General features: G+C 40.9%; 1 protein-coding gene across 2 annotated transcripts in view; it reads right to left on the reverse strand.

Moving 5' to 3' along the window:
- Positions 1-27,036, reverse strand: part of LOC125904187 (tenascin) — a 103,636-nt gene that overhangs the window by 15,793 nt on the left and 60,807 nt on the right. Inside the window, exons 7-10 of one of the 2 annotated variants that reach the window (XM_049601431.1) lie at positions 16,160-16,313; positions 14,190-14,459; positions 8,414-12,283; positions 2,554-2,676 (exon numbers count right to left, since the gene is read on the reverse strand). In XM_049601431.1, the coding sequence (XP_049457388.1) occupies positions 2,554-2,676; positions 8,414-12,283; positions 14,190-14,459; positions 16,160-16,313 (4,417 nt within the window). The remainder of the gene's footprint in view (positions 1-2,553; positions 2,677-8,413; positions 12,284-14,189; positions 14,460-16,159; positions 16,314-27,036) is intronic. The other variant, XM_049601433.1, reaches the window with a different exon arrangement.

The following is a 27,036-nucleotide window of genomic DNA, read 5'->3' on the forward strand; positions in this document are numbered from 1 at the left end:
CTCTGCTGGTACACTGGAGCCGGGGATCAAGCAGTCTGTCTCACTCGGGATAGATTGAACTTTTTTTGGTTCATAGTTTTTGATTGACGTGCGATTTATTCGGCTTTCCTTCCCTTCCCCAAGGCTATTTAAGAGAAGGCTGAGACACGGGGTCAAACATGGGGGTATTGCACATGCGCAGTAAAATCTGGTCTGCACTTCCTCAAAGGCTCAGTAGATGGCGTGAGACTGCGGAATAAGGGGGATGTTTGTTTCAAGCAGACCGCACCAAGCGCACTCCTTCATCGCCTGAGCGGATCCTGCGCTTTTTATCTAGCACCCCTGTTGTCACCCTCCAGCATCGCAGCTCAAGTTACACTGCACATGTGCAATCCCCCCATGTTTGACCCCGTGTCTCAGCCTTTTCTTGAATAGCCTCGCCTTTCCCTTGCTCATGAGCACGTCATCAAAATGCGCTGTCGTCGCATTATTCATGATGTACGACGTGGATTGCCAGGAAATATCCGATCTGTCTGTTTAGATTACAGACCTACTGGCAGATATCTGATTCATATCCAATATATTTCCACATAAGAAGGAAGTCTGAATCTGATCTGACAATATCCGATATCATGCGTTTTTTTCCTGTTTAGACGTTCATGTTACAGATCTGATCTGGGTCACTTGAACCATGTAGTGTAAAGTAGGCCTTTGAGTGGTTGGAAGACTAGAGTATGTCAGACACAAAATAAATGTGTAACATGGCCCTTGTCTGACATTTAATTTCACCTTAACGCAACTGTGAGACTCTCTAATATCTACACAGACAGGAAATCACTAACTGTGTATATGGCTTAACTCATGGCCTTAAACACACTGGGCTCTAGTTTCGCAGACCGGGCGAGGCGGGGGTGCAGCGTACCTGCGCTTCACCAACTGGGTGTGGCCAGGTGGATTTTGCAAGTTTGGCACACCGTGCGCCTGGCGCAGCTACTCCTCTTTCCCACCTCCGTCCCTCCTACCTGCGCAAGTCGGAAAGTGGGAGGAGAGAAGGCGTGGAGTGGGTTTTACACACATCACACCGATCAAATGAGCCCCTCTCCTCGCCCTTAAATGCGCCGCGCGAAGGCGTAATGAGAGTTTACTCAATTCGCCATGGCAGAAGAGAGCAGCAGCGTCAGACGGCCAAACTTCTCCCAGGAGGAAACTGATGTTTTGGTCCGGGAGGGCCAAGCTCGCAGTGTCCGAATATATAGAACTGCGAGCAGACCTCCACGGGCTGATGATGCAAAGGTAGCCTGGGAGGAGGTTACCACAATTGTAAATCAGTGTTGCGTTTCTCTCGTGCGCACGCTCTCTCTTTCTCTCTCGCAGTCTCACTCTGTTTCTTTTCTTTTGACTTTTCTAAGATGACAGATGCTGAATATATACTCTCTATCTGATGCTGTGGCTGTTTGTGGTTGGCTGAGAGGGATGTGAACTCATTAGTTTGCAGCTGTGTTAATCAAATCAGGTTGGGTTTCCATTACGCGTGCCAAACGGTGCCAATCCCCTTTGATCTGACATCAGATGTGACAGGACAGTCGATACAGAGATACATTTATGTGCTGATTGCAGATAGTTGCATTGAATAGGGTTTGTGGCTATTCATTACATCGTTAATGTGCCTGATATTCTGGAAACCTGCCTGTGAGGTTTTGGTGACGTGTGCTCACTGTCCGCCGGTCAGCCAAACTTCGGCTTACACCAGCTGCGCTCCCCCTGCGCTGACAGTAGACCTGGTTTCAGTTGGCGAGCTTTTAGCGCACCTTCGGCAAAGCCTTTTGGCACGAAACTGTCACTACGCCAAGCTGGATCTGTCGACACCTCCCCCTGCTGCGCCGCCACACCCATCTTAGCGCACCTCGGTCTGCCAAACTACCAAACTGAGCGCGCCTTGGGTCGCGCTGCTTGAAACTAGCTCTGTGCGGGGTTCGCCACCCTGCGCCACCCTGTGCTGCGCCGGGAAACTAGAGCCCATGATCTCACGGCATGCCCATTGAGCCCCACCATGTCACAACATGTTAAGTGCACAATAATAGTGTTGTTTATTGGCCTCAAACTAATTAGGTGAAATTGGCTTCATAAAGTGAGTTTTTAAGTGATGTGAGCATAAAGTTTTTATGTCATTTTGACATTCCAGGGCGTTTGTGTATGCTATACATTAAAATTTTGTGTCATGGATGGATTGGGGTTTACAGTGATTACTTCTATCCATCAAGAATTTTCTTAGTTTTTGGGATTCTCTGTTCACCGTGGAGGCATGCGAGAAATACAAAGTTTTCCTCACAGATTCAAGGACACACACGGTGAGTATTTAAATTATATTAACTGTCATTTAGTGGGTGAAGTATTCCATTATAGCTTATTATAAGGTTGAATTATTGATAGAATTAAAGTTAATTTGGGAGAAGGCATAAAAGCTATGATACACTCCTGATATAGAAAGTCTTGGCAGAGGAAACAACATACCAAAACACTTGTTATATTATATTATTAAGTGCATTTTAATTAAACATAGATGTCAGCACTCACCCTCCTCTGTGTGGGTGTAGGTGACCTTGAAACCACTGATGGGAGTCTTAGGTTTGGTCCACGACACCGTCAGAGAGTTATCTGTCACTTCGCTGAAGACAATGTCCGTCGGAGGCTCCGGGCCTGAATGGTACGAAGAATACCATAAGAGAGGTAGATGAAAGTGAGGGAAAGAAAGGAAGGGAAGAAAAGAAGAGTAAGAAATAAAAGAAAAGAGGAAACATGAAGAAAAACAGATGAAACAGGAATAAGAAGACAGAGCAGGTGAAATAAAAGAAAAGAGAGCAGTAAGAGATGAAGTAAAGAAGATAAAACTAGTAACTTTGGACAGATAGTGTAGCAGGTTTCATGAAAAGATGACAAAATTGGCCACTGAGAAAGTGAAAACAGTGTGTGTACATTATTATTTATTCATCCACACATTTGCAATTAGTGCTCCGGTGAGTTTGTGTGTATATATGTACAGTGCAAACATATATACAGTATACAAATCATATACAGACATACAGTAATTAATTATAACAATCAAATGCAGGTGATGGATCCTGGACAGCAGCAAAGGAAAGAAAGATGATATTCAATAGTTAGCTGGTGGCTCAAACCTGAAAATAAAAGCGAGGCAGGAGTGAAGGATGTCAAAACAAAGGAAGAATAAAGTTTCACAGGATGAATGAAAACAAATACATTCAGATATTAATTCAACATAGAAGATTTAAGCGTTGGAGAATTATTTTGCGCGTTTTCAACATCACTGTGGTGTGAATGATTTTCCTGGTAAAACCACACTCATAACACTCTTAAAATAGATTAAAATAGTCACTGAACTAATTAACAACAGTTTTGCATGTGTCCTGAAATGCATTTCTGAGACAATTTCCTTGTCAATAGCTTAATACATAGTGCAACACTTGCACTTTTGTATTACAATGAAATAGCTAGACTGTCTTTGTAATACCTCTTAAGTGAAATGGACAATTCAGCCCCAAATCAATAACAAATATTTTTCCTTTTTACCCATAGTTTATCAGTCTAGATTGTATTTTAACAGCCACTGAATATCAAAATTTAAAGACCACTGAATTCAAAGCATTTAAGTATTTTACTTTGGAAATAAATGTATCTAATTCTATTTGTTGTGAATTCATGCCTTTGAAATTAAAATATGAAATTTCTTGATTGGCAACTTCAAAAGGCAAATTTGAATTGTTTATTCAATGTTCACATACAAAGAAGTCCACACGCACATCCAAACCAAAAACGGGCAGGTGCTGAGCCGAAGACAGTGCATACAAAAGAAGACAAAAGAAACAGTTCGCACACTGCAGCGCTCCAATGTTCAGTTGAATTTATTTGAATTACACCTGAATTACAAAAATTCAAGTTGAAAATTTTCAAATAGCATCTTCCAGGCCAGGACAGAATAGGCAATTGTTTTTATTAATTCAGTTTTGTCTGTTTGAATTTTTGATCTGAATTTGACCAATCAAATTTAAGGAACCTAAATATATATTTCTAATTTAACTGCTGCCTACAATATAGCACTTAGGATTACCATGACCTGGATGACTGAGAATCTTCACCGACCAGAGAGTTGGAGGTATCGGTTGTAGACATGTCTGCCTTCTCTCTAATATAATAGAATTAGATGGCACTCTGCTTGTGGTGCTCAAAGGGCCAAAAAAAATACATTTGATAAACTCAGCAGCAATGGCTCTTTCCAGAAATCATGACCTGGTTACTCAAGATAATCCACAGACCTTGTTGCAAGCACTTTTGTGTAGGATCTAGTTTCTTTTCATCAACTACACCAACCATATCACCATGCAGAAGGAAGTGTGCATCTACTGCTCGTACACCTAGCACCACTGAGCTAATAAGCTAATGTCACAGCGCAGCTGTGGGGGGCGCCATTAATATCTACATCTCGCGCTGTCACAAACAATGGTTTCATGTCCATGAGTAGATGCACACGTCCTTCTATGCAGTGATGCGGTTGTTGGGTGTAGTTTGGTAGGACGAAAAAAGCTCTGACATGAAACTGCTCATAACAAGGTCTGCGGATTATCTTGAGTGACCAGGTCATGATTTCTGGAAAGAGCCATTGCTGCTGAGTTTTTCAAATGTATTTTTTTGGCCCTTTGAGCACCACAAGCAGAGTGCCATCTAATTCTATTATATTAGAGAGAAGGCAGACATGTCTACAACCGATACCTCCAACTCTCTGGTCGGTGAAGATTCTCAGTCATCCAGGTCATGGTAATCATAAGTGCTATATCGTAGGCAGCTGGTCTTGCTTGCGTTTCTAACTCTCATCCAAGAAGCTTCTTCAGTTCTAAATGACTGGTACGAAATTGCAGGCTTTAAATCCTGTGTGGATCACATGTGAGCCCTTAGTTTCAGACTCGTTAAGGTCACAATGTGAGTCGTTGACCCATCTGGCCACCATGTGAGCTGTTAGGGTCAGGTGGGACCAGGGTTGAATGGGTGTGAAGTCGTCTGGGAAGGGACCCCAAGACTGCATTGTAGGTGGGTGATAAGTTGTGTTGTAAGCCACCTCCTCTGTTTAACGATGGTTGTCCCAGTTTGACGTAGATGGCTTCTTTTACTCCTCTTTCAAGCCATCTTTCCTCCCTATCCAAGATGTGCACGTTGCAGTCCTCAAAGGAGTGTCCCTTCTCCTGTAGATGTAGCTGGTCAGCTGAGTCTTGACCTGAGGAGCTGGCTCTCCTGTGCTGTGCCATGCGCTTATGGAGCGGTTGTTTTGTTTCCCCAGTGTATAAATCTGTGCATTCCTGGCTGCACTGAATTGCATACACTGCATTACTCTGCTTATGTCTGGGTGTTTTGTCCTTGGGGTGGACAAGTTTCTGTCTCAGTGTGTTACTGGGTTTAAAGTGCACAGGGATGTGGTGTTTGTTGAACAACACCACACAGGGTTTAAAGCCTGCAACTCTGTACCAGTCATTTAGAACTGACGAAGCTTCTTGGATGAGAGGCGAAACGTCTTCAAGAAACGCAAGCAAGTCCAGTTGCCTACAATATAGCACTTACGATCTCCAACTCTCTGCAACTCACACCAAAACAATCCAGACTGATAAATAGCACTATAGGTAAGAGGAAAAATATGTTGGTTTTTTTTTTATTTTGAGGTGAACTATCCCCTTAAATAGGGACCATGCTGTCAATCTGATCCACTTGTTAATTATAAAATATTCACGTTTAACTTTGATTTTTTTTTAAATTTATTTTTCTTGTAAGAGGTGAAGACAGACCAAACGTACAGAGACCAGCTGTGGTCTTACCCTGGTTTGGGTGAGAGGTGAAGAGGTGTCAGTGAAGCTGGCTGTTAGCTTACCCTGAATGAGAGAAAACCAGAGCAGCAGTGAATGAACTGTGTTGTTATGTTGTTACTGTTGAGCTCTCATTTGATGTCAACTCAGTTAATAAACTGTCTCAATGAAGTGACACTGGATAAAGTTCTCAGTCTGCTGCCAGTCTGAAGTCCTGGAAGTCATTTATCAATGTGGCTTGTAGCTGTTTGTGTATTTTATTTAAATGATCATTTCTTACTTCACTTAAATACTAATACCACATAGTAAAACTACTCTATTACAAGTATAAGTCCTGCATTGAAACAGCATATCTTCACTTTTACATGGAAAATCACTTTTACAAATATCAAAATGGTTGCCAATTAAATTTCTGTCTACCCACTAATTGTTTTAGCTTTACTAAAATATACTGTTGAGAAGTTTAATTTACATCAAAACATCTCAGTAAAAACAACAACATATCCCTCTGGAATGTAGTGGAGTAAAGGTAAAGAGTGGAACGGAGGAAATACTACAATACAAGTACTCCAGAGTACAGTACTAAAGTAAATGTACTTTGTTACAATCCATTACTTAGTTAAGGTTTGGTGAAACAGAATTGGTGAACTCCTACATATCTGCATAAAATCTGCTCAATACTTGGATGGAGAATTTATTTCTTTAAGCCTCTTTAAGCAGTAAATATAGAGAATGCAAAGATATATCATGCTGTGTGGGACAGTGGTGCCATCTTGTGAGTTACATACTCTGTTACCAAAGTGTATACACTTGCTTCAAAATGAAATAGTTATGCTGTCTGGGTATGTGAGTGGAGGTAGTGCATCAGGGTTTGTAATCCAGGCCTGGGCTACCAAGCAAGCCTCTAAGACCAACGCTGGGCTTTGAAGCCAATTTTCGTAGTGGCCAAACAATGAAATTACAACTTATGGGTCCAACGTGATGGCATAAGGCCCAGAAAGACTTTTTTTCCACAGACATTGTGAAAAAGAGGTCTGTAAATCAGTGGATACATTTTTTGAGTGTCATAACCCCCAGCAAAGGTCTTGTTTCATTGCCAAAATTTGATCCATTGGTTCAACATTTCAAAAGTCTAGAAGAGCCATATGATTAATTTATTTTATCCCCATTTAAGTTAGTGGAGAGCTAAACCGGAAATTAATTCGCTTGGCTGGCAAAAGTCTATAGGCTAGTGCCTTTGCTCTATGAGCCCAACAATTCGAGTAATTTTACACTTGGAAGGTTGGAACTTTTTTGGCTTCTTGCGCCACTGAGAAACTTTCACAGGGACAGGGCCCCTCCTCCAATGCTGTGTCCAGTTTTTTAAATACATCCATGCTGCCAAGTCTTACGGATCTATGTTGTTTTTTATGTTTGTCCAAATATTTTTGCTTGACCAAGTAGCAGACCTGGCTGTTCTCATGCACTTTTAGAACATTTTCCAACGAAAAATAAAGCACCACAATTTCTATATGACAAACAAAAGACATTTCCCCAGGACTTTCCCCAAGGAGACTGGTGTTCGGAACCATGAAAAGCAAGTAAATTTGGAGTTATTTTAAGGTACGTCATCACCATGTTTCTTTTCCTAAAACCTAATTTAAGTAACTTCAAATTAAGCATGTAACTTTATGCTAAGTGCATAACTTGTGCAGTGCTAATCCTTTAGATATCATATAAATGAACTGTTGTATGAGGATACTTTGAGCAGGCACAGGTAACACAGTGTGGCCCTCACAAGATGGCGCCCCTGTCCAAAAACTTTAACATGGCGTGACCTCAACTTCTTTATTACTCAAGGTCCGGTAAGTGTCGAACTGAGAACCAAACAAAAAATCATCTCCAGGTTTGCTAAACTGGACACTTTGCAAGCTAACATAACCAACATGCTAAGGACAACTGATGCAAATGTTAACCTGAAACTACAAGCCACAACTAGCTAGCTAGCCAACAGTTTAACAAAGTGTCAATGCACATCTGAGGTTTGACATCAAATAACTGAGTGTGTGTGGTTGAGAATGCCGATTATTATGACTAATTCATGAATATTTCATATATTCATGAAAGTTGACATATGAGTACACAAACACAGCATTAATACAAAAAACAACCACTTGATAGACATTTTGAACATCACTGAAAACAAACAAAACAGGTTATATCATTGCCAGATCAGTGATTAAATAAATACATGGATGAAACTGTAAATCACAAGCTTACAGTTTTCAAGAGCACCACAGCACTTGGACTCTTGAAATGAACATGGAGGAAGCATTTAGTGGGTGAGCAAACATTTTCAGTCACACTTAACACAAGTGACAATTAGTCAACAAATGCATTTTTGTTTAAATCAGCACAAGACATGTGGTGCAGTAAAGATAAAGAATGTGTGCGTGAACAGTTTTTTATTCTAAGGCGGAGCAAAGTGAAAAGAGCACATTTTCTGTAGAGGACTTCACAACATTGACAGTAATGTAGCATTGTGCAGTAGTGATTAAGGTTGTTCTACACACTGTCACAATGGCTTGTACCTGTACTGATGACAAGCTTGTGCAGTTTGGACAGCAAGCCAGGACCCTTTCCAAGCAAGGTCACGGTGTACTCCGTCTGAGGAGGCAGATTCTCAAACTGGAAGGATCGAGCTGAACCAGGAACAACTTTTTTGAAGATTTCACCACTTCCTGTTACAAGTTTGGCTTTTGAGCTGCTTTGGATCTTCCGGACTTGTGTAGAGACACTTTCAGGTACTCTGTTTTCACCTTCACTGCCTCCTTTTTCTGATTCTGTTTCTTTGGTTGGTTGATGCTTTCCTTCCTCCTCTCTATTGCCACCTTGTTTCTTAGGACCTCCTTGGTCTTCTTCCAGATTGTTCTTGCTTTCCTTCGGCTTTGGCCTTTCATCTTTCTCAACATTTTGGCTTGTCACAACAAAGTTTTTGTACTTCTCTTCAGGTGAGTCCCATATGAGTGTAAATCCATCTGAGGTCCGGTTTGTCACTCCAACATAGTCAAGAGGTTCCCTTGTAACTCCAGAAGAAGATCCAGCCTTAAGTTTTGAATCCTCACTTCTTCTTTGTTCGGGTCTCTTGCCAAACAACCGTTTTGTAGTATTGTGTGTTTTTGTATCCTGTCTTCTTTGGCTCCCACTGTTGTAGTGTCTTATTTGAGTCTGATGTGGTCCTTTCATTGGTGGTCGTCTCTTTGGAAGTGTGACTCGTTTTGGGGTTCTATATCTTGAATCAGAGGCAGTTTGATTGGTCGTCAGTCTACCTTGACTTGTAGTGCCAATATTTTTGCCAGCAATTACTCTTTCTTTATGGATGTCAGTGGTTGAATCTGGTATGATATTTTCTTCTTCCCCAGATTTTGTAGTTTGGACTGGAGCATTGTTCCCCTCTTCTGATTTGTTAATCTGTGGTCTGATGGTGGTGACATGGCCATCTATCTGGGCTCTTGGAGTTACCTCTGCAGTGTGCTGGTCCCCTGATTGTTCAATTTGGAATCCTTGGGTAGGCATGGGGGCAGCCTGCTCACCCAGTTGATTGTCATGGATTTCAGGAATACTCTCCATTTCTAATTGGACTCGTTGGGTAGGCATGGGGGCAGCCTGCTCACCCAGCTGATTATCTTGGATTTCAGGAATACTCTGCATTTCTAATTGGACTTGTTGGGTAGGCATGGGGGCAGCCTGCTCTTCTGATTGATTATCTGGAGTTTCAGGGGTACTATTCTTTTCTAGTTTGACTCTTTGGGTAGGCATGGGGGCAGCCTGGCCTCCTGATTGGTTATCTTGGATTTCAGGAGTAGTATCCTTTTCTAACTGGACTCTTTGGGTAGGCATGGGTATAGCCTGGCTTCCTGATTGTTTTTCTTGGATTTTAGGGGTGGTATCCTTTTTTAATTGGCTAAACCGACTTTCAACAGGAATGCTGCTGCTTCCATTCAGGTTTTTGGTTGGAAGAGGCTTGCGCATGGGACCTCTTTGTGGATGTTGGGGTGATCTCAGGTTTATACGGGTTTTGTTTTGGACACGTCCACCATGCAGTTGCGGGTGACGGAAATGACCAATTTTGGTGGTTGGGCGATGAGAGGAAGGCACTCCACTTCCTCTGAGGGTCTGATTAAATTCAGTGGACATGTTTGTTGAGGATATTCTTGTCCCAACTCTGTCTTCATTCTCTGCTACTATTGGCCCTGCACCTTTAGCTGGATATGGTTCTTTGGAAACAGAAGTGGCTGGCAATTCAGTGGAAGATATATGATCTCTCTTTGTTTCTGATGCAGGATTTAAAGGTCGAGCTGAGGGAGGCCGCAGCCTCAAATTTGGACGAGTTCGGTTCTGAAATGGTCCAAAGTTTATCCGACGCATGTATCCTCCTTTTGGAGGAAGATGCCGCATTGGGATTCGTCCTCTTTCTGTTGGCATATTTTTCTGCAATTGTTTAATTCCAGAGGATGTGGGTGTAGTTGCCCAATCTTTGTCTGCACTTGTATCCCTCACTGCTGCAATTGCTTCAACTAAGGAAGAGTCCTCTGAAGCAGATGATGATAGTGTAGACGATAATTCACTTGTGGATGCATGTCTAGTCTCTGTCTGTTTTCTCAGGGTGAGTTTCAAATGAGGAGTTGAAAGGTGAGGATCTCTTAAATTTAGACGGGTTTTGTTCTGAAATGATCCAAAATTTGGGCGTGGGCGACGTATGTGTCCATGTTTTGCAGGTGTTCGGCGGAAAAGAGGTGCGCCACCTTTTCCTAAGGGTGGTAGTTTTCTGTCTTCAGGTGATGTAACGTCAGTTGTAATTCTGCTGTTATCTGCATCTTGTTCATTGCTTCCAACTGAACCTGATTTATCTGAACTGGAAAGGGACAATGATGGAGATGAAGGTGATGATGACAGAGATGGTGAAATAAAATTTGTTAGCAAAGATGGTCCTTCTGTTGATGATGATAAAGGTGGTGCTAAAGAGGGTGAGGATGAAGATGATGGCAATGATGACAATGGTGCAGCTGAGGACTGTAGTAATGATGATGATGGTGCTGTAGTTGATGATGATAAAGGTGGTGCTGAAGAATATGAGGATGGAGCTGATGCCAATGATGATGATGGTGGTGGTTTTCTGTCTCCAGCTGACGTAATATATGAATGTTTTGCAGGTGTTGGGTGGAAAAGAGGTGCGCCACCTTTTCCTGTGGGTGGTAGTTTTTGGTCTTCAGGTGATGTAATTTCAGGTTTATTTTTGCTGTTTTCAGCATCTAGTTCATTGCTGCCAACTGAACCTGATTCATCAGAGCTGGAAAGGGGTGATGATGAATGTGATGACGATGATTGTAAGGTTGATGAATGCGACGATGATAAACGTGAAGACTCGGACAAGGATGGTGCCAGTGGCTTCAGTTCCCTGAACATCTGCCTTCTTACTGTTTCTGCATTAACAGAGAGGTTTGATGGGTTAGACAGGTGAACAGAAAATGTTGTGATATTCAAACTGTCAAAAGTGTCAGTTAGGAGTTTATGTAAAGGGTCTGGTGTATAGTCGAGGTCTGTCTCTGCAGACAAGGGTTTCAAATCATCTGCTCCAGAAGAACCTTGATCTGAACCTGGTGTCTGTCCAACTAGCACTGTTCCATCCCCTCTACACCCACTGCCTCTGCCCCGATGGGGTAATCTGACGTGTGTCACTTTAACTTTGTTCATACATTTCTTTTCTTGGCTTTGAACAGTCCTAGTTGGCTCTGAAGACACTGGAGCAGTGTCATTTCCTTGGCCTGCCATGCCAACATCTGGTTGCTCTTTGGAACCGACAGTTGGTTCCTCTGAGCTACTTTGTCTGTTTGTATCTGAATCAGTCCCAGACATTTTAGCTGGATTCTTGTCATCCCTCCTCTCATTGGGTGATGCATCTACACTTGGGTCTCTCACAGTCAAAGCTATTGTCCTGTCTCCAATAGTGTGGACACCTGGTTTTAGTTTTTTGGGTAATATTGGTGCCTTCTTCTTCTGCCCCACTGGGGGCTTTTTCAAAGGGCCTGGGCCAACCTTTTTCCGTCCAGGCACAACTTTGGTTGTGTTGAAACGGAAAGGGCCTGAGACATTTGGCTTCTTGTACAATGTGGGCCTTCCAGGGACTTTGGGCCTGGTGCCATTTACTGCCACCATTCTGCTGACCAGAGGTTTAGTTTTTGCAGTCACAGAGGTTGAGGAGTCTCTGTTTGGTCCATCGATACTTCCGACTTTATTTATAGAGTCAGCCTCGCTCCCATCCTCCCTCCTCCCCTGTTGGTCAAAGACTTGCACCTCAGGCGATGGGTTAACCTCTTGGTCTCTGTCTTCAACATCTTGTCCAGGTGCTAATGTGATCTGCATGGTCAAAGCTGCTGTGGTAACCCCTGGTAATATGTTCCCTAAAGATGTGAAGGGAGTGAGCATTTGGATTCATTGTTAAGGTCATCATATGCTGCTGCTGTTAATAATCCAGAAGAGATCATGTCTAATAAAGGAAGAAAATCAGTTTTAATAATAATTTTGATACTTTTAAGGAAACCTGATAAACAGTAGTTTGTCAGTTAATATGCATGAGCAACAAAAAAACAACTTTTTACAGTGATCTCCATGTAGAACCTGCAAGGAGAAAATTAAAATATAATTAATGTTAAGCTTTGACAGAGGAATTCAACATGGTGTCTGTTACACCACTGAGAGGAAAATAGCATGACCGAGTTCAGGAAAAGGTAGCAATTTACGGAATATTTTCTTCTGAAACTAATTATTTTTGCTCCTTGAGGGTTAGGGTTCACCTTGCTTCATTAACTTTTACTGTGACATTTCTCTACAGTGTAATCTGTTTTAAATTTTATGTTCTATCTAATAATGAGGACACATAAAGTTTCACTTAGCTGAAGCAAGTGTGTTTTCAGTTGAATATTTGACTTGCTCATGATGAGCACGTGCAAGGTCAAAGTATCAATGAACATAGCTTGTTTTGGAGAATTTTTTTTAGGTCTTAAAGTCCCCCTCCACTCAAAAAGGTTTTATTTAAACTTCTGTTTATGTCTGACCTTGACAATACTGACTTGTATTTCTGCAAAGTTTGCCATTAGAGAGGCGTTTACATTCCTCTAGGGGAGGGATGTGATATCCCTAAAAATCTGAGATTCAAATGTAAACGCTGGGTGAGCTAGATTAGGTATATCACTAATACACAAGCCAATCACTGTCCAGTACGGGAAACTTATTGACAGGGGAACAGACTTTAACATAACACTAACAAAGAAAACTGAACCCTCCAGTGCTGAGGGGACTTGTAAGTACACAGAGCAGAGTTAGCTTTAGCATAATGACAGCAAACATAGCAGATAGTGCCATTTTTGGATGATCCTGGAGCTTCCTTCCATTATCTATAAAATACCCCATTGTACCAGATATCATGTTTCACAACCACTAATGTGGCGTCAGCCTCTGCCAGCAACATAAAAGATGCTAAGTACACCTACAGTTCTTTTACGTCTGCTAGTTGTTGATTTTGGACATCTGAATATGGGTCTGACTGAAGCTCAAACATGTATGACTGAATCTCTCATATGTTTCCTTTAATGCTAGTTATCTTGATGCGCACTGCTCTTTTACATTAACAGCACTGGAGAAAGTGAAATTAAAAACTTACAGCTAATGAATTTCTCAATGAGGAAGAAAGATCAGATCTGCTTCCAGCCCCTTTAAGTGTTTTTTTTAACTATTATGTGTGAAAACCATGTTAGACATTAGTATTACTTTAAAATGTGTCTGGAGCGGGACCAAACTTAAAACTTAATAAAGAGTAGGTTGGGTTTTATTCCATATTTTTCCTTACTCAAATCACATTAAAAAGACACAAAACTCATTAATTCATCTCTCAACACTTTTGGACTTTCTGCTTGTGGCTCTTAGCTCCAAACTCATATGAGCTGAAATCACAGCCTATTAAAACTATCTCACAATTTTACAAATTCATTTTTTAAAAAAGTAGTAAAAGCAATTTCCTAAAACAGGAGGGAATAGTGCATTTGTTGGGGACTATTTTCAGTGGCACATTAATCCATATTTGGTTCTTTATTTAGTAAAAGGTTTCAGGGATCAGGACTGTCATATCTTGGGAGTAATAAGGGAAACTTTAAAAACAACTGTCTGAAAAGAGGAGTTCAACTTATAATCAGAATTGTCTTTAATCGGGGCCATCACTGTTTGTCATCTTGAACACCACTGTGACATGTGATGAGATAAAATAAGATGTCATTGACGTCAACAGTTCAGATAAACTTTGTTCCTACTCACCTGGAGTAACCTGGGTGGTTGCTGGTTTACTCTGACTCGTGCCCTTCTCCGCTACCAGTATGATGTCATACAAACGCCCCGCTTCCAGCTGCTGGATGTGGGCGGAGTCTTGGCCAGCTGGGATGATCATTTCTTGACTCTTTCCTGCTCTGTCATTGGGCGTTACGGTCAAACGGTACTTGTGAATCTCACCCTGTGACTGCTCCCACTGGACCACTGCAGATGTGGAAGTTGTCTTGACGGCTCTGAGGTTAGTGGGACCGGAGATGACTGAGAAAGAAGAAGGGAAAAGACAAAATTTCCAGTTTTACAACCTCTATTCTGCCAGGTAACATGTAGCTGTGTGAGCAGGTACCCAAGCATCCACATTTAATTTACCCTGCAGACTTACCTCAGCACATTTCCCTTGTCTTTCCTTTTCTGAAGTCACAGTTAGACTTCTTCAAACCTCAGCCTTCCTGTTCACAGCCTTCCTGCAGCAGCTGCCACAGATTACATCGTTCACAGGAAGGGCAGTGAGAGGGAAATGTTTAAATTCTCTTTGCCAGTTGAGCGATTTAAGCTGCTCACATCTGCCAATACATTGGTCAGAAGCTCCGTTTTCTAACCAGTAAACTGCACATATGTTGGGACATTTTACATTTGTAAGCATTACTGTCAACTGTAATATATTCATGGTTTCTGCATTTGCCATATTTGATGAATGGGGCTTTTCATAATGCAGATATGGATACCAATATTCTTGTAATGAAGGTGTACCATATATTTTGTACTGCTTATCAATAGCCTTCTTTTAAAATGTTGATTTCAGATTCCCCAGAAATGTAGAAAAATCCCTGAAACAGCTTTTTAGATCATTACAAGACATGAAACACTACTTCACTACTGTAGCAGTGTGACACCGAGATACGTTATTACTGTAAACCAGACAATAAAGAAACATTTTAGGAAATGTTCAAGATATTATGACACTGACTGACCACAAGATAACAAATTATATTTAATAAGGAAATAAACAACCAGGTGTTAAAAAAATATTTTCTGCTTTTTACTTTTTTGCCCAAGAAGAGAGACACAGAACCATGTGTGTCTGTTCTCTCGTCTAATACCAGCCCATTTGACAGAAACAGTGCTATGGTATGTTTCTGCCAACCACGGATACGTTACATTTACGTTATTGCAGATACATTGAAACTTCAACAACCCAGTTTTTAATGTGTGGTTAGGCTTACGGACAAAAACACTTGGTTATGGTTAGGGAAAAGATCATCTTTTGGCTTAAAATACCTGCCTTTTGTGCTACTATCTCAGCAGGAAAAGCAGTGATATCACTGTAAAACCAATCGCTTTTGAGTCACTATGCTGGCTGGAAACACAGCAATATCTTGGCTGATTACTGCTTTTCATTGCACTATCCTGGTAGGAAAAGCAGCAATGTCTCGGTAAATAACAACCATGTTTGTGTCACTATCTTGGCCAGAAATGCAGGGAAGTCTTGTTAAAAAACGATCACTTTTGGTGGCACTATCCTGGTAGGGAAGGCAGCGATGTCTCAGTAAAAAAGAACCACTTTTTGCAGCATCATCATAGCAGGAAATGCGGTGGTGTCTTAGTAAAAAACAACTGCTTTATGTAACAAAAAAGCCATGGGTCAGTTAAAAACACTGGAAACACAGCAATGACTCGCTAAAGAACAACCCGTTTTGTTATTTGTTGGTCTTGAACATGGTCTGCAGGTTGGCGGGTGTCTTGCCTAGGTATGATCCCCTACGGCTCCAGATGACAAAGTCTGTTCATATATTATATTATATGATAATATATATATGTACAAATGTATTGTATTTGTGGTTTGCAGAAATGTACAATGCCAACATTTTCCTCTGGTGACTGGGCTGCTAGTACACATTGTTGACCCTGAAACTAATTGTTTAATTTAAGTAAGTAAGTATAAATAAAAAAAAGGAGCTCACGGGTCATGAATTCAGTGGAGCTCTCGGCTCCTTTCCTGCCGTCGATCTCTCCGATGATGCTGGCGGTGTAATCCTGACCAGCTGCTAGGCCCGTCTGGGTGAAGGTGGTCAGGCTGCCCTCCACCTGCACATTGATCTGCTGGTCACTCTCCTTCTGTTTGGGCAGAATGATGACAGTGAGAGTTAATAAAAAATCAGCATGAATCACTTTTTAAGGTCCACCAGCAAAACACTGATATACTGATGGATCTGTCCAACCTCTTGGCCACTCTGGCAAGTTTCCTTCATATTTCCATACATGCAGACTTTGCAAGACACTGACTGAGATGTGATAGTGTACAGCAGCTTAATGAGACCACCACTGCAAAAACATCAGGGATGGAATATTCCTTATTTGGATCCTCATTAGCTTCCACAAAGTGATCACTTATCTTTCTCTTCACAACATAAAAAAACAATTTCAGATCACACATTATCAATAAAACAAAGAGAGGCAGAACAAGCCAAATACAAACATCAGGCATTACGTCCGCTGATGACTTCAGCTAGGGCACCAAGACCGCAATGACCAGAGGCACCACCACAATCACTGACCATGGGGTTCCTGAGCCTGGCATCAACCTCATCTCAGCCTTCAAGCAGTGGCATAATTGGGCCAACAGTAAGCCTTAAGTCTTTAAAGTATCTGGAATTAATCCTTTAATGGCTCAAACAGACTGAAATATTAAGTAAATTTGAGGTTGTAGATAGCAGACCTGCATACTGTATTGTATATTACTGACGGAGGTGCTGATGCATGCTTTTATCTCCTGTAGGTTAGATTATTGTAATGCCCTGCTCTGTGGTCTTCCCAAAAAGAGTATCTCAAATCTACAATTATTACAGAATTCAGCTGCACGAGTGCTGACGAGGACCAGAGAGCAGGAGCACATCACACCAGTTTTAAAATTGCTGCATTGGCTCCCCGTACACTTCAGGATCGATTTTAAGGTTCTTTTATTAGTTTTTAAATGTCTTAACGGTCTTGGGCCTTCTTATTTATCTGACCTGCTTTTACCATATCAACCCTCGCGGACCCTGAGGTCCTCCGGCACCAGCCTTTTAACCATACCACAAGTTAGGACTAAAACACACGGGGAGGCGGCATTTAATTATTATGGCCCCCGATTGTGGAACAGCCTGCCGGAGAACCTCAGAGCTGCAGAGACTGTTGATGTTTTTAAAAAGAGGCTCAAGACTCATCTTTTTAATCAGGCTTTTAACTGATCTCTTTATTTATCTATTTTAAATTACTCTTATAACCGATTTATCCATCTATTATCTATTTTTTATTTATTTTTTATATTCTTACCCTTCCTCTTTTTACGTTCTTATCGCATTTAACCTTTATCTTTTGTTATTTTAGTTAGCCTATAGGTTTTAGTTTTGATGCATTTTATGTCTCTGTTTTAGATGTTTTAGATCATTCTTACCTAGCTACTAACTCAATTTTATGAGCTAAATAGCTTTTTGTTGGGTGGGAGGGTTGGGTTTTCTCTTTTCTTTTTGTTTTCTGTTTGGATCTTTGTTGTTTTTAACCTCTGTGAGGCACTTTGTGTTACTGTTGTATGAAAAGTGCCATATAAATAAAGTTGATTTGATTTGATTTTGATTTGACTATTCAGTACACCGTAACAATAATGAGCAATAAACATTAGTAGCAAAGGAAACAAAGACAAGTACCCATAGAATCATCTCAATTCATTCTTCAAATCAATAAAACAGTGGTTACTGGACAATCAAACATATTGTCATGATCTGAATTAATGGTCATTACCTAATTTTCTTACTGCATGTTGGGGCTTATGTGCTTTTGTATAATACGTTTTCCTTAATGTGCTTTGGTTTTATGGTAATGTCACTGTCTTGCTAATTGTGCTTGTGTGCTGTATGCTTGGTTATGTGCTTTGCTTTGTGCCTCTGTGTGTTTGTTTGATCTATGTTGTACTTTTGTATAGTACGTTCTTAATGTCTTTGGTTACATGGTTATGTCATTGTATCATTGATAGTGCTTATGTCTTGCTGTTTTTGCCTATGTGCCTTGATATGTGCTTTTGTCTATAGTTATATGCTCGCTCTTTGCTCATGTGCACCTCTATGGACATGCCATCAATCTGCTTTTATCTGTGCTCGTGTTTCTGTGCTTTCGTATGTTATTTTAATATCTTTTTCTTATATAGGCCTACAAATATACCATCAACCTGCCAGGTACTGCAGATGAAAATTAGCCTGGACCTGTCTTGTCCAATAAAGGAAAAAGAATGAGAATAAAGAATAAGAAAAATGAATGAATGAATGAATAAATGAATGAATTAAAATAATTTTTTTAAAAAATTAAAGATTTCCAAAACAGCATAAAATAAATAAACACAAAACCCAGAAATGTGAAGAATGCAGTAAAGTTACTTAATTAAATAAATATTTAAAACTGTTTAAACTGTCAACTGCATTTGTTTAATACCTAATTTATTTATTTATATTTTAGATAAAGACATAAGCCATGCACAGTGTATAGTCTATATCTTTATATAAAAAATAAATTAAGAAAATACTGCAGTGACTACAGTACTGGGTAGTTTTCCCCCCAAACAGTATCTGCAAACCTGTATAATTTGTTGATACTGCAAGTCTTTAAAAATATAACACAATTAGTCCAAAAATAAACAATAGTTATTTACATAAATTATATTTGTGAATTGATTATATATAAAGTAGTTGAAATAATTTCTCTCTGAGCAGACAAGTTTATTAAATTAAGTTAAATCTTACGGATTAAACCAAATATATGGATTAAACTATAAATTAATCTTTTTGTTATTAGTTTTAGTCATGTCTTCCTTGTAACCTTTAATTTATTCACCTCTCAGGATTTCCTGAGTCTTTCTGAGTTGAACACAGCGTCACATCTGATCCATCAGCACATGACAATGACCCAGTTTGAACAATGAAACTGTTATTGAAGTGCTGCACAGTGGAGGACCAGCAGAGGCTGTGTCTTCTCTCGTTTCCTCCCTCACTGATAATTAATTCCATTCATAGTAATAACGACAAAAATCACAATGTTATCATCATCATCATTAAGGTTCATGAAGAGAGAGTGAGTGGAAACACTGTGCTGTCTGCAGGGCACCTGTGTGTGTGTGTGTGTGTGTGTGTGTGTGTGTTTGTGTGTGTGGCAGAGACACTCACTCTGATGTGTTTTGACATTCTTGAGTTTCCAAAATCTGAGTGTACCGAAGCAGAACAGAAACAATCCTGAGGGAAAGTCCTTAAACTCCTCCTTTTGTTTCTTGTACTGCAATCAATGTTTTTTCTTTATTTGTTTGTTTTTATGTGATTGAATGTTGACATTATAAATTCAGTGATTGCTGCACCCAGAAGGGGAATTTAAAATCCCATTTTCTAAAAATAAAAGTTCGGAAATCTACAAGATGATGTACTGTGCTGTGATAAAGGGGCTCCTCAGACAGCAGCACAATGTGAGGAAACAATACAAAGGAGCATGCAAAGTACATTGACAATGAACACTATTAGCCACGTTAAAGCTGAGGTAGGCAGTTTTGTTATGGCAAATATCCCGTTATAAACGTTGGGCATATTGTCATTCAAGTGGACTGAAATGAGACTTCTGCACCTCCTCTTGGCTGCTTTCAGGCTTTAGAAAATCTTTGACAGGAGACTTTGACCAATCACAGGTAATTTCAGAGAGGGCGTTCCTATTGGCTGTTCTTCAAATGCAGATATGTGGGCATGACCCTTCAGATGGTGAAAGTCTGATTCAAAGGCAGAGAATTCTGCAGAGAAAGATGTTATTCCAGCATTGGCAACTGCCTACTTTGCCTATTTATCAAAAAGAGAGTCTAAAGGGGAGTCTGACAATTAATGAAACAAAATATGTAACAATATCGGTGAAGAGTTTCATAGATGGAGAGAAAACATTAATAGTATAGCCTTCTGCTAACTGGAGCTAAGGGCAAACAGCTGCAGTTTTAAGTTCACATTTATCTAGCTAAATTAATTATTGTGAGTCCTCTGCCTCACTCCCCACCGCTACGGGCGGGCAGCAGCTCTGAAGATGAATCCCCAGTCAGTGGCCGCAGCAACCTGAATCCAGCCAATGCAAAGCCCAGCTCCATGTGGCCAGACAGCCCCACCTCCCCACCAGAGCAAACTTTCTGTTGCTGCTGTTGCAAAGGTTAGACCCGACCCTGCCACTAGCCACCAGCCCACTGTGACACCAATCACTGGGGAGTTTGCACTGGTCAGTTTCAAGCACTAGTTCCACCCTGCACCCGTTGAAGTAGTAGTTGAAGTTGTAGTAGAGGTGGAGAGAGGTGGCTAGCAGCTAATTCTTGTCTCATTTGTGGTTTGATAAACACAGAGAGAGAGAGAGAGAGAGAGAGAGAGAGAGAGCACAGAAAGAAAGGGCTGAGTAAATGATCTGGGTGCTACTGTACAATGGAAAAAGGATTCACTCTCAGAAACTGTGGGTGGCTGCCTCTGTGTTTTTGGTCTTTGTCTTCACTTGTCTGCAGGGAAGAGTATGGCGCTCACTTCCTGTTTCCAAACTCTCACTATAATAGCTAAACACAGCATGTTTGATCGAATTTTATTCAGAGTTTGAGATAATCTGCTTCTATACTCTTTATATCCACAGTGCTTGCGGCATAGGTGGCGGGCAATGTGAAAATGCGCCAGAACAGCCTGTAGTTTGAGCAACAGCCCCAAGGGCCAGTGAAGCTCCGCCAAATGATGTAAAATATGTCATCCAGTTTCACTGTGGGGGGAGGAGGGATATCTAGACACTGGTTAGATGGAGGAAAGTTTAACACATTTCATCTATACTGCCCACATTGTTTTGATACAAAGCTGGGTGAAAATCGGTGAAATATCCTTTTAAGGGATATGAAACATTTGAAAATACTTCAATAAATAACATCACAATAAACAAAAATGCTATTAAAACCATGTTTTTTTCTATTATCTGATTGGGAAACAAAATAGTTCTTGTATCTCTGATTATGGCCATGTCATTACAAACTCTGTCGTGACTCTGTGTTCTTAGGTTTTCTCAATCCCATAATTTCAGTCAGCATCATTTCACGCTGCACAAAGCTCTTATTATTCAATTTATCTGTTGGAAAGCCTGAAACTTCCCATGAATTAAAAGGCTTACTCACCAGTTACTCAACTGGGAGCACTGGGCTGGCGTTTCTAATGAATGGATACCGTGTTGTAAAGTAAATGGACCACAGCTGGTTGCCATGCTGATTGCTTTGTTGGCTGCCTGGTGATGGAGGTCGTCCTGGATCAGCGTCCTTGTGTCAAAAAAACGCTTTCATCCATTTCCATATGAATGAGGGTGACATCATTAAAACTGAGACTCCAATGAATTCATGATACACTTTAAAACAAGTCAAGGCTCTGTGGCGTCTCCGCGGGACATTCAGGGATTGTGATTCTGTCTGGACACGAGGAGGTCTAACTGGGCCACTGCGTGACTTTCACTCTGCATGTTTATGATTGTTCTCCTGCTGCAAAATAAATCTCTAAAGGTTTTTCTCTGTTTGGTTCCATTTATTTGAACATTTTGATCATGTGTGAACGCAGATATAAAACCAACCACAGTGTTAAAATAAATATAGGCTGTATAAACATGTCAATTTATTAACATATTCTGTTAAATATTATACTTTATTTATATTAAACTATACTAAACTGTATTAGGCATACCATATTATGTCCATACTATACTATTTTTTGGTACTTCATTTGTATTCAAGTGGCAACAACAGTGGCTGAAAAATGAAGCTAATGTGGAAGTGCCAAAAACTGCAGTTCCTCTAATGGCCACTTGAGACCTCTTTGAGTGACAGATGGGTGCTATCCTTTGATAAGTTGACAAAGCGACAAAGTTGGTTAGGTAACGTTACCATGGCGTGACCCCAGATTCACATGAGTAGGTAAAGCTCAAGGCTATTCAAGAGAAGGCTGAGACACGGGGTCAAACATGGGGGGATTGCACATGCGCAGTGTAACTTGAGCCGCGATGCTGGAGGGTGACAGCAGGGGCGCTAGATAAAAAGCGCAGGATCTGCTCAGGCGATGAAGGAGTGCGCTTGGTGTGGTCTGCTTGGACTTTTGGACGGCGGCTGCCTCAAGTTGTCAGAATTGCATCTCTGTCATTCTCACCCACAACGCAGGCCACCAGTGACAGTCCAATAATAAGCTGTGAAAATGACATGCATGCACATATCCCAGAACCAACAACATGGAGCCAGATCAAATACCTCTTGTTTTGCTGTGTGATGTTTCCAGCACAAAGCTCTTCCTCAGACTTTTGGTTCATTTGTTATTTGTGTGGTGACTGTTTGTGGGTGAAACCGCAAAATAAATCATTTTTGTCCTGCAATTGTTCCTGTGTTTGACATCAAGACAATAATGAAACTGAGAATATTTGAATACTGGAATATGTCAAAATGTGTCAATAAGCTCTTTTTTCAATATCATTTTAATTTGTTTTTCTACCTTAATAAAGTAGCTAACCTTAACTAATGCCTCTGGTAAAGAACTAGGGCTGTTGTCATTGGTAACACTAGATATTATCACAATATATTTTGCTGTTAAGCCAGAGCACAGTTTTGCCATAATAGTTAAATTCTATTGCAAAAACAAATCATTCATAAATTCCCAAATGCAACCAAAAATAAAAATTGACCATGAAACAAACGTCCCCCTTATTCCGCGGTCTCACGCCATCTACTGAGCCTTTGAGGAAGTACAGACCAGATTTTACTGCGCATGTGCAATCCCCCCATGTTTGACCCCGTGTCTCAGCCTTCTCTTGAATAGCCTTGGTAAAGCTATGACTCGTGCAGCTGCATAACTTGCCCACAATATCTACACATCAGTCCAGGATCAGCCCCTTAAAACGCAGCACTGTAATGAATGCTGCAAAGAGTACAGGCACACAAGAACCACGTGAATAAATGTTCCATGCAGGTTATAAAATCCATTAAAGTGATTTTGGTCCTCTTGCTCAGTAGGGGCAGAGGAAGGATCAGTTATATTACCACATGGTTAACAAACTCTCAGTACTTTGATTAAAATCAGGCAGCATTAAAAGGATTTTAAAAATATATAACTAAGAAAGTATATCTTTTTACAAGAAAAAGGTAAAAAATATATTAAAAGATAATAATAAATATGAATAAATACAGTATACATAGATCATTAAATTAAAATAGTAATAAAAGAGAGGAGGCTGGAGTTAGGAGTAGGGTAAGGGTTACATCTTGTTACTAATAAGGTGAATCATCTCGTTGGGTATGATGAATGATGAAGTGTATTATTTCTATGTTCATCCTCATATTTATCCACTAAACTATTGCATTGTTGCAGGGTTTAAGTATCTAGCGTTGGTCGGTTTGTTTTGTACTGGTGGTGGGCCTGGTTCAGGGTTCGTGTTAACCGGATATTCTCGGTCATTGTCCGTTTTTTAACAACAATGACCGGAAAATCTGAAGGCCGTTGGTCATTTGACCGGTTGCAATTACCACCCCTGCCCACTTCGCAGCGGAGTGCACAGTCAGTGGTTTAAGTGGCTGCTGTTTTCACACTGCAGAGAAAAAGTCATTCATCTGCTTCATGTAGCGTTGTTGACATAACGCCCTGGACACACCGGACGTGGAACCAAAGCACGGCGCACAGTAGCGGAGGCAGTTTTCAGTCGGCGCCCATGTTAACCTATCTGCCTGTCCACACAGGCCACTGAGCAGAGTGGAGCGCCCACGGAGTAGAGGCAGCAGTTCGGCGTCTGGTCTATTTTTCACGGGAGCCGCGAGCGCTTCTGTCAAGCTGGATCGAGCGGATCGTACCAAACAGGAAGTTGGACACAAAAAGACGAGAGAATCCGGCCAATTTTCAAAATAAAATAACAACAGCACGCACTGAGGAACATGAGGAGAAAATACCGTGTTTATAATTTAAAATAACACAACAGTGCATAATCAAACACATTTTTCACTACCCTAATCACTTCATTACAATTTTAATTTTGTGTCACCGAGCCTACAGGCATAACTACATAACGCCCTGGACACACCGGACACGTTAGTGCCGTCCGGTGTGTCCAGGCCAGGGCGAAGCCTAATGGCACGGGTGTGTGGATGTCTGTTCATCTTTTCGTTCATGTCCTTATTAATGTATTAATTGTCTCCAAAAGTAGATCAGGAGCCAGAGCCTTTAGCTATCAGGCTCCTCTCCTGTGGAACCATCTTCCTGTTACGGTCTGGGAGGCAGACACCGTCTCCACATTTAAGACTAGACTTAAGACTTTCCTCTTTGATAAAGCTTATAGTTAGGGCTGGCTCAGGCTTGCCCTGTACCAGCCCTTAGTTAGGCTGACTTAGGCCTAGTCTGCCAGAGGACCCCTCTATAATACACCGGGCCCCTTCTCTCCTTCTCTCTCTCTCTCGTATCCTATTACTGCATCTAGCTAACCCGGCCATTCTGGATGTCACTAACTCGGCTTCTTCTCCGGAGCCTTTGTGCTCCACTGTCTCTCAGATTAACTCATATCGCAGCGGTGCCTGGACAGCGTGACGTGTGGTTGTGCTGCTGCCGTGGTCCCGCCAGATGCCTCCTGCTGCTGCTGCCATCATTAGTCATTAGTCATACTTCTTCTGTTATTATACACATATGATTGTCACAGATGTATACTGCCAGATATTAATTTAGACTTTCAACATATTGTACCACAGTAGCCAGAACTATAACTATAATATTATTACTTTCATTAATGTTGTTGTAAGCTACTGTCATTACCTGCATCTCTCTCTCTCTCTCTCTCTCTCTCTCTCTCTCTCTCTCTGTGTCATATGGATTACTGTTAATTTATTATGCTGATCTGTTCTGTACGACATCTATTGCACGTCTGTCCGTCCTGGAAGAGGGATCCCTCCTCAGTTGCTCTTCCTGAGGTTTCTACCATTTTTTTCCCCGTTAAAGGGTTTTTTTTGGGGAGTTTTTCCTTATCCGCTGTGAGGGTCTTAAGGACAGAGGGATGTCGTATGCTGTAAAGCCCTGTGAAGCAAATTGTGATTTGTGATATTGGGCTTTATAAATAAAATTGAAATTGAATTGAATTGAATGCACACTTTATAACTTGCTAGTTGGATTTATTAAAAATGAACAAATGAAAACTAAATGTCTTTGAATATCTTTATTATCATTTAAACGAAAAAGTCTAGCGCAACCTCTGGCCTGGTCTCCTGTCATTTAGGTGCCGAAGAAATGTGGCTGAGGCTGTACATGTCTTCAGTATAGTATAGGTATATAGGTATAGGTATGCTGCTATTTGAGGAAAGTTATTTTGATTACTTTGATTGCCTAAAAAAAGTGTTGTTCAGCGTTTGGTTGGACTAAAAGACCCTCTCAAGAGTTGAGTGTTCAGTTTTGCCCTGTGAATTTAAATTTTCCCTGTACCGATTTATCTCGTCTTGTCTTGTCTCATCTCATCTCCTCTTAAATCAGTGGATGGATGGTGGAAAAAGAATTCAGATAATTTGCCTTAAATAAAAGTAAAAATATCTTACTGCTACACTACTGTAAAAGTCCAGTGCTTCTAGTTATACTTAAGTAAAAGTACGGAAGGAGAGCATCAAAATAGTTTAAAATAGGAGTGCTTATTTGATCTGTTGTTATTGGATTACTCATGCATTACTGTTCAAAGAGCAAAAATAATGATGTCATTGAAATCATTCAGAGTATACGATTAGACTCTTGAAGGCTGTTCTTTGAGATAAATGCTAATGTCACTACACTGCCATTGGGAACATGAATATCTGCGCAAAAATTCCTGTCAATCCATCCAGTAACATATGAGATTTTTCAGTGTGCACCACAGTGAAAGACCAACACCACAGGTAATATTGTGGGTTCAGTATCTTTTTAAGAATAAAGACGTGTCTCCTTCAGTTTTCAGTTCCTGAATGCATCTGTGTGAGATTCATGAAAAGTTAAATAAAACCTGAATGAATGACCTCCTTGAACTAAAATGATTTATTCTGTAAAGATGATTCATGGACTCCAAAATAACTGCACTTTATTTCAGATAACCAATCACATGACCACTGCTGGGCAACACTGAGGGCTGAGTCATCATTTCCTGCTCACATAAAGTCACCACTTACCGCCACTGAACTGGTCATCCAGCAGTGGACCTTTTTAATCCACGTCCATATGAATGAATTGAACGTCATTAAGTGGAGACATGAGACTTAAAAATAAAAGTGCAAATTCAGTCATTAAGGAAATTATGCATTGAATACTGTAAGTATAATCAGGAAAATGTACCCTTTAGCCCCTTTTACACTGCCAGATTTTCCGCGAATGTTGGGCTGATTTGCCGGCCAGCTGCGAGTGTTTATTCACACAGAGGCGGAAAGGCGAGTTGATCCAAGGCGCTCAATTTTCGGCCTCAGAGGGTAGAGATATTGGCGGAACCCTTTAAGTTTAAACAGACTGAGGCGGCCTTCCGCAACGAGAGGGGCTGTTGAATACTTGTGGAGCTGTTGATGACGCCGTACATACGAGCCACTGGCGGTGGATAAACAGCTGACAGCAGGAATGAGCAGCTAGTAGGCCTACTAGTGGCAAGAGGGAAAAGCAAACCTGACAGACACTGTAAAGATGAGTAACTGGGGAGACAAGGAATAGCGCACCCTTCTTGCCCTCGCAAACAAAGAGGCCATTAAGCGTCAGATGACGGGGACGGTGAAGAACGGGCAGATTTACAAGAGCCGCCTGACTACTGCCGCCTGACTAGCCGTGGCTTT

This window comes from Epinephelus fuscoguttatus, linkage group LG17, assembly GCF_011397635.1.
Source record: "Epinephelus fuscoguttatus linkage group LG17, E.fuscoguttatus.final_Chr_v1".
NCBI classification, from domain to species: Eukaryota; Metazoa; Chordata; class Actinopteri; order Perciformes; family Serranidae; genus Epinephelus; species Epinephelus fuscoguttatus.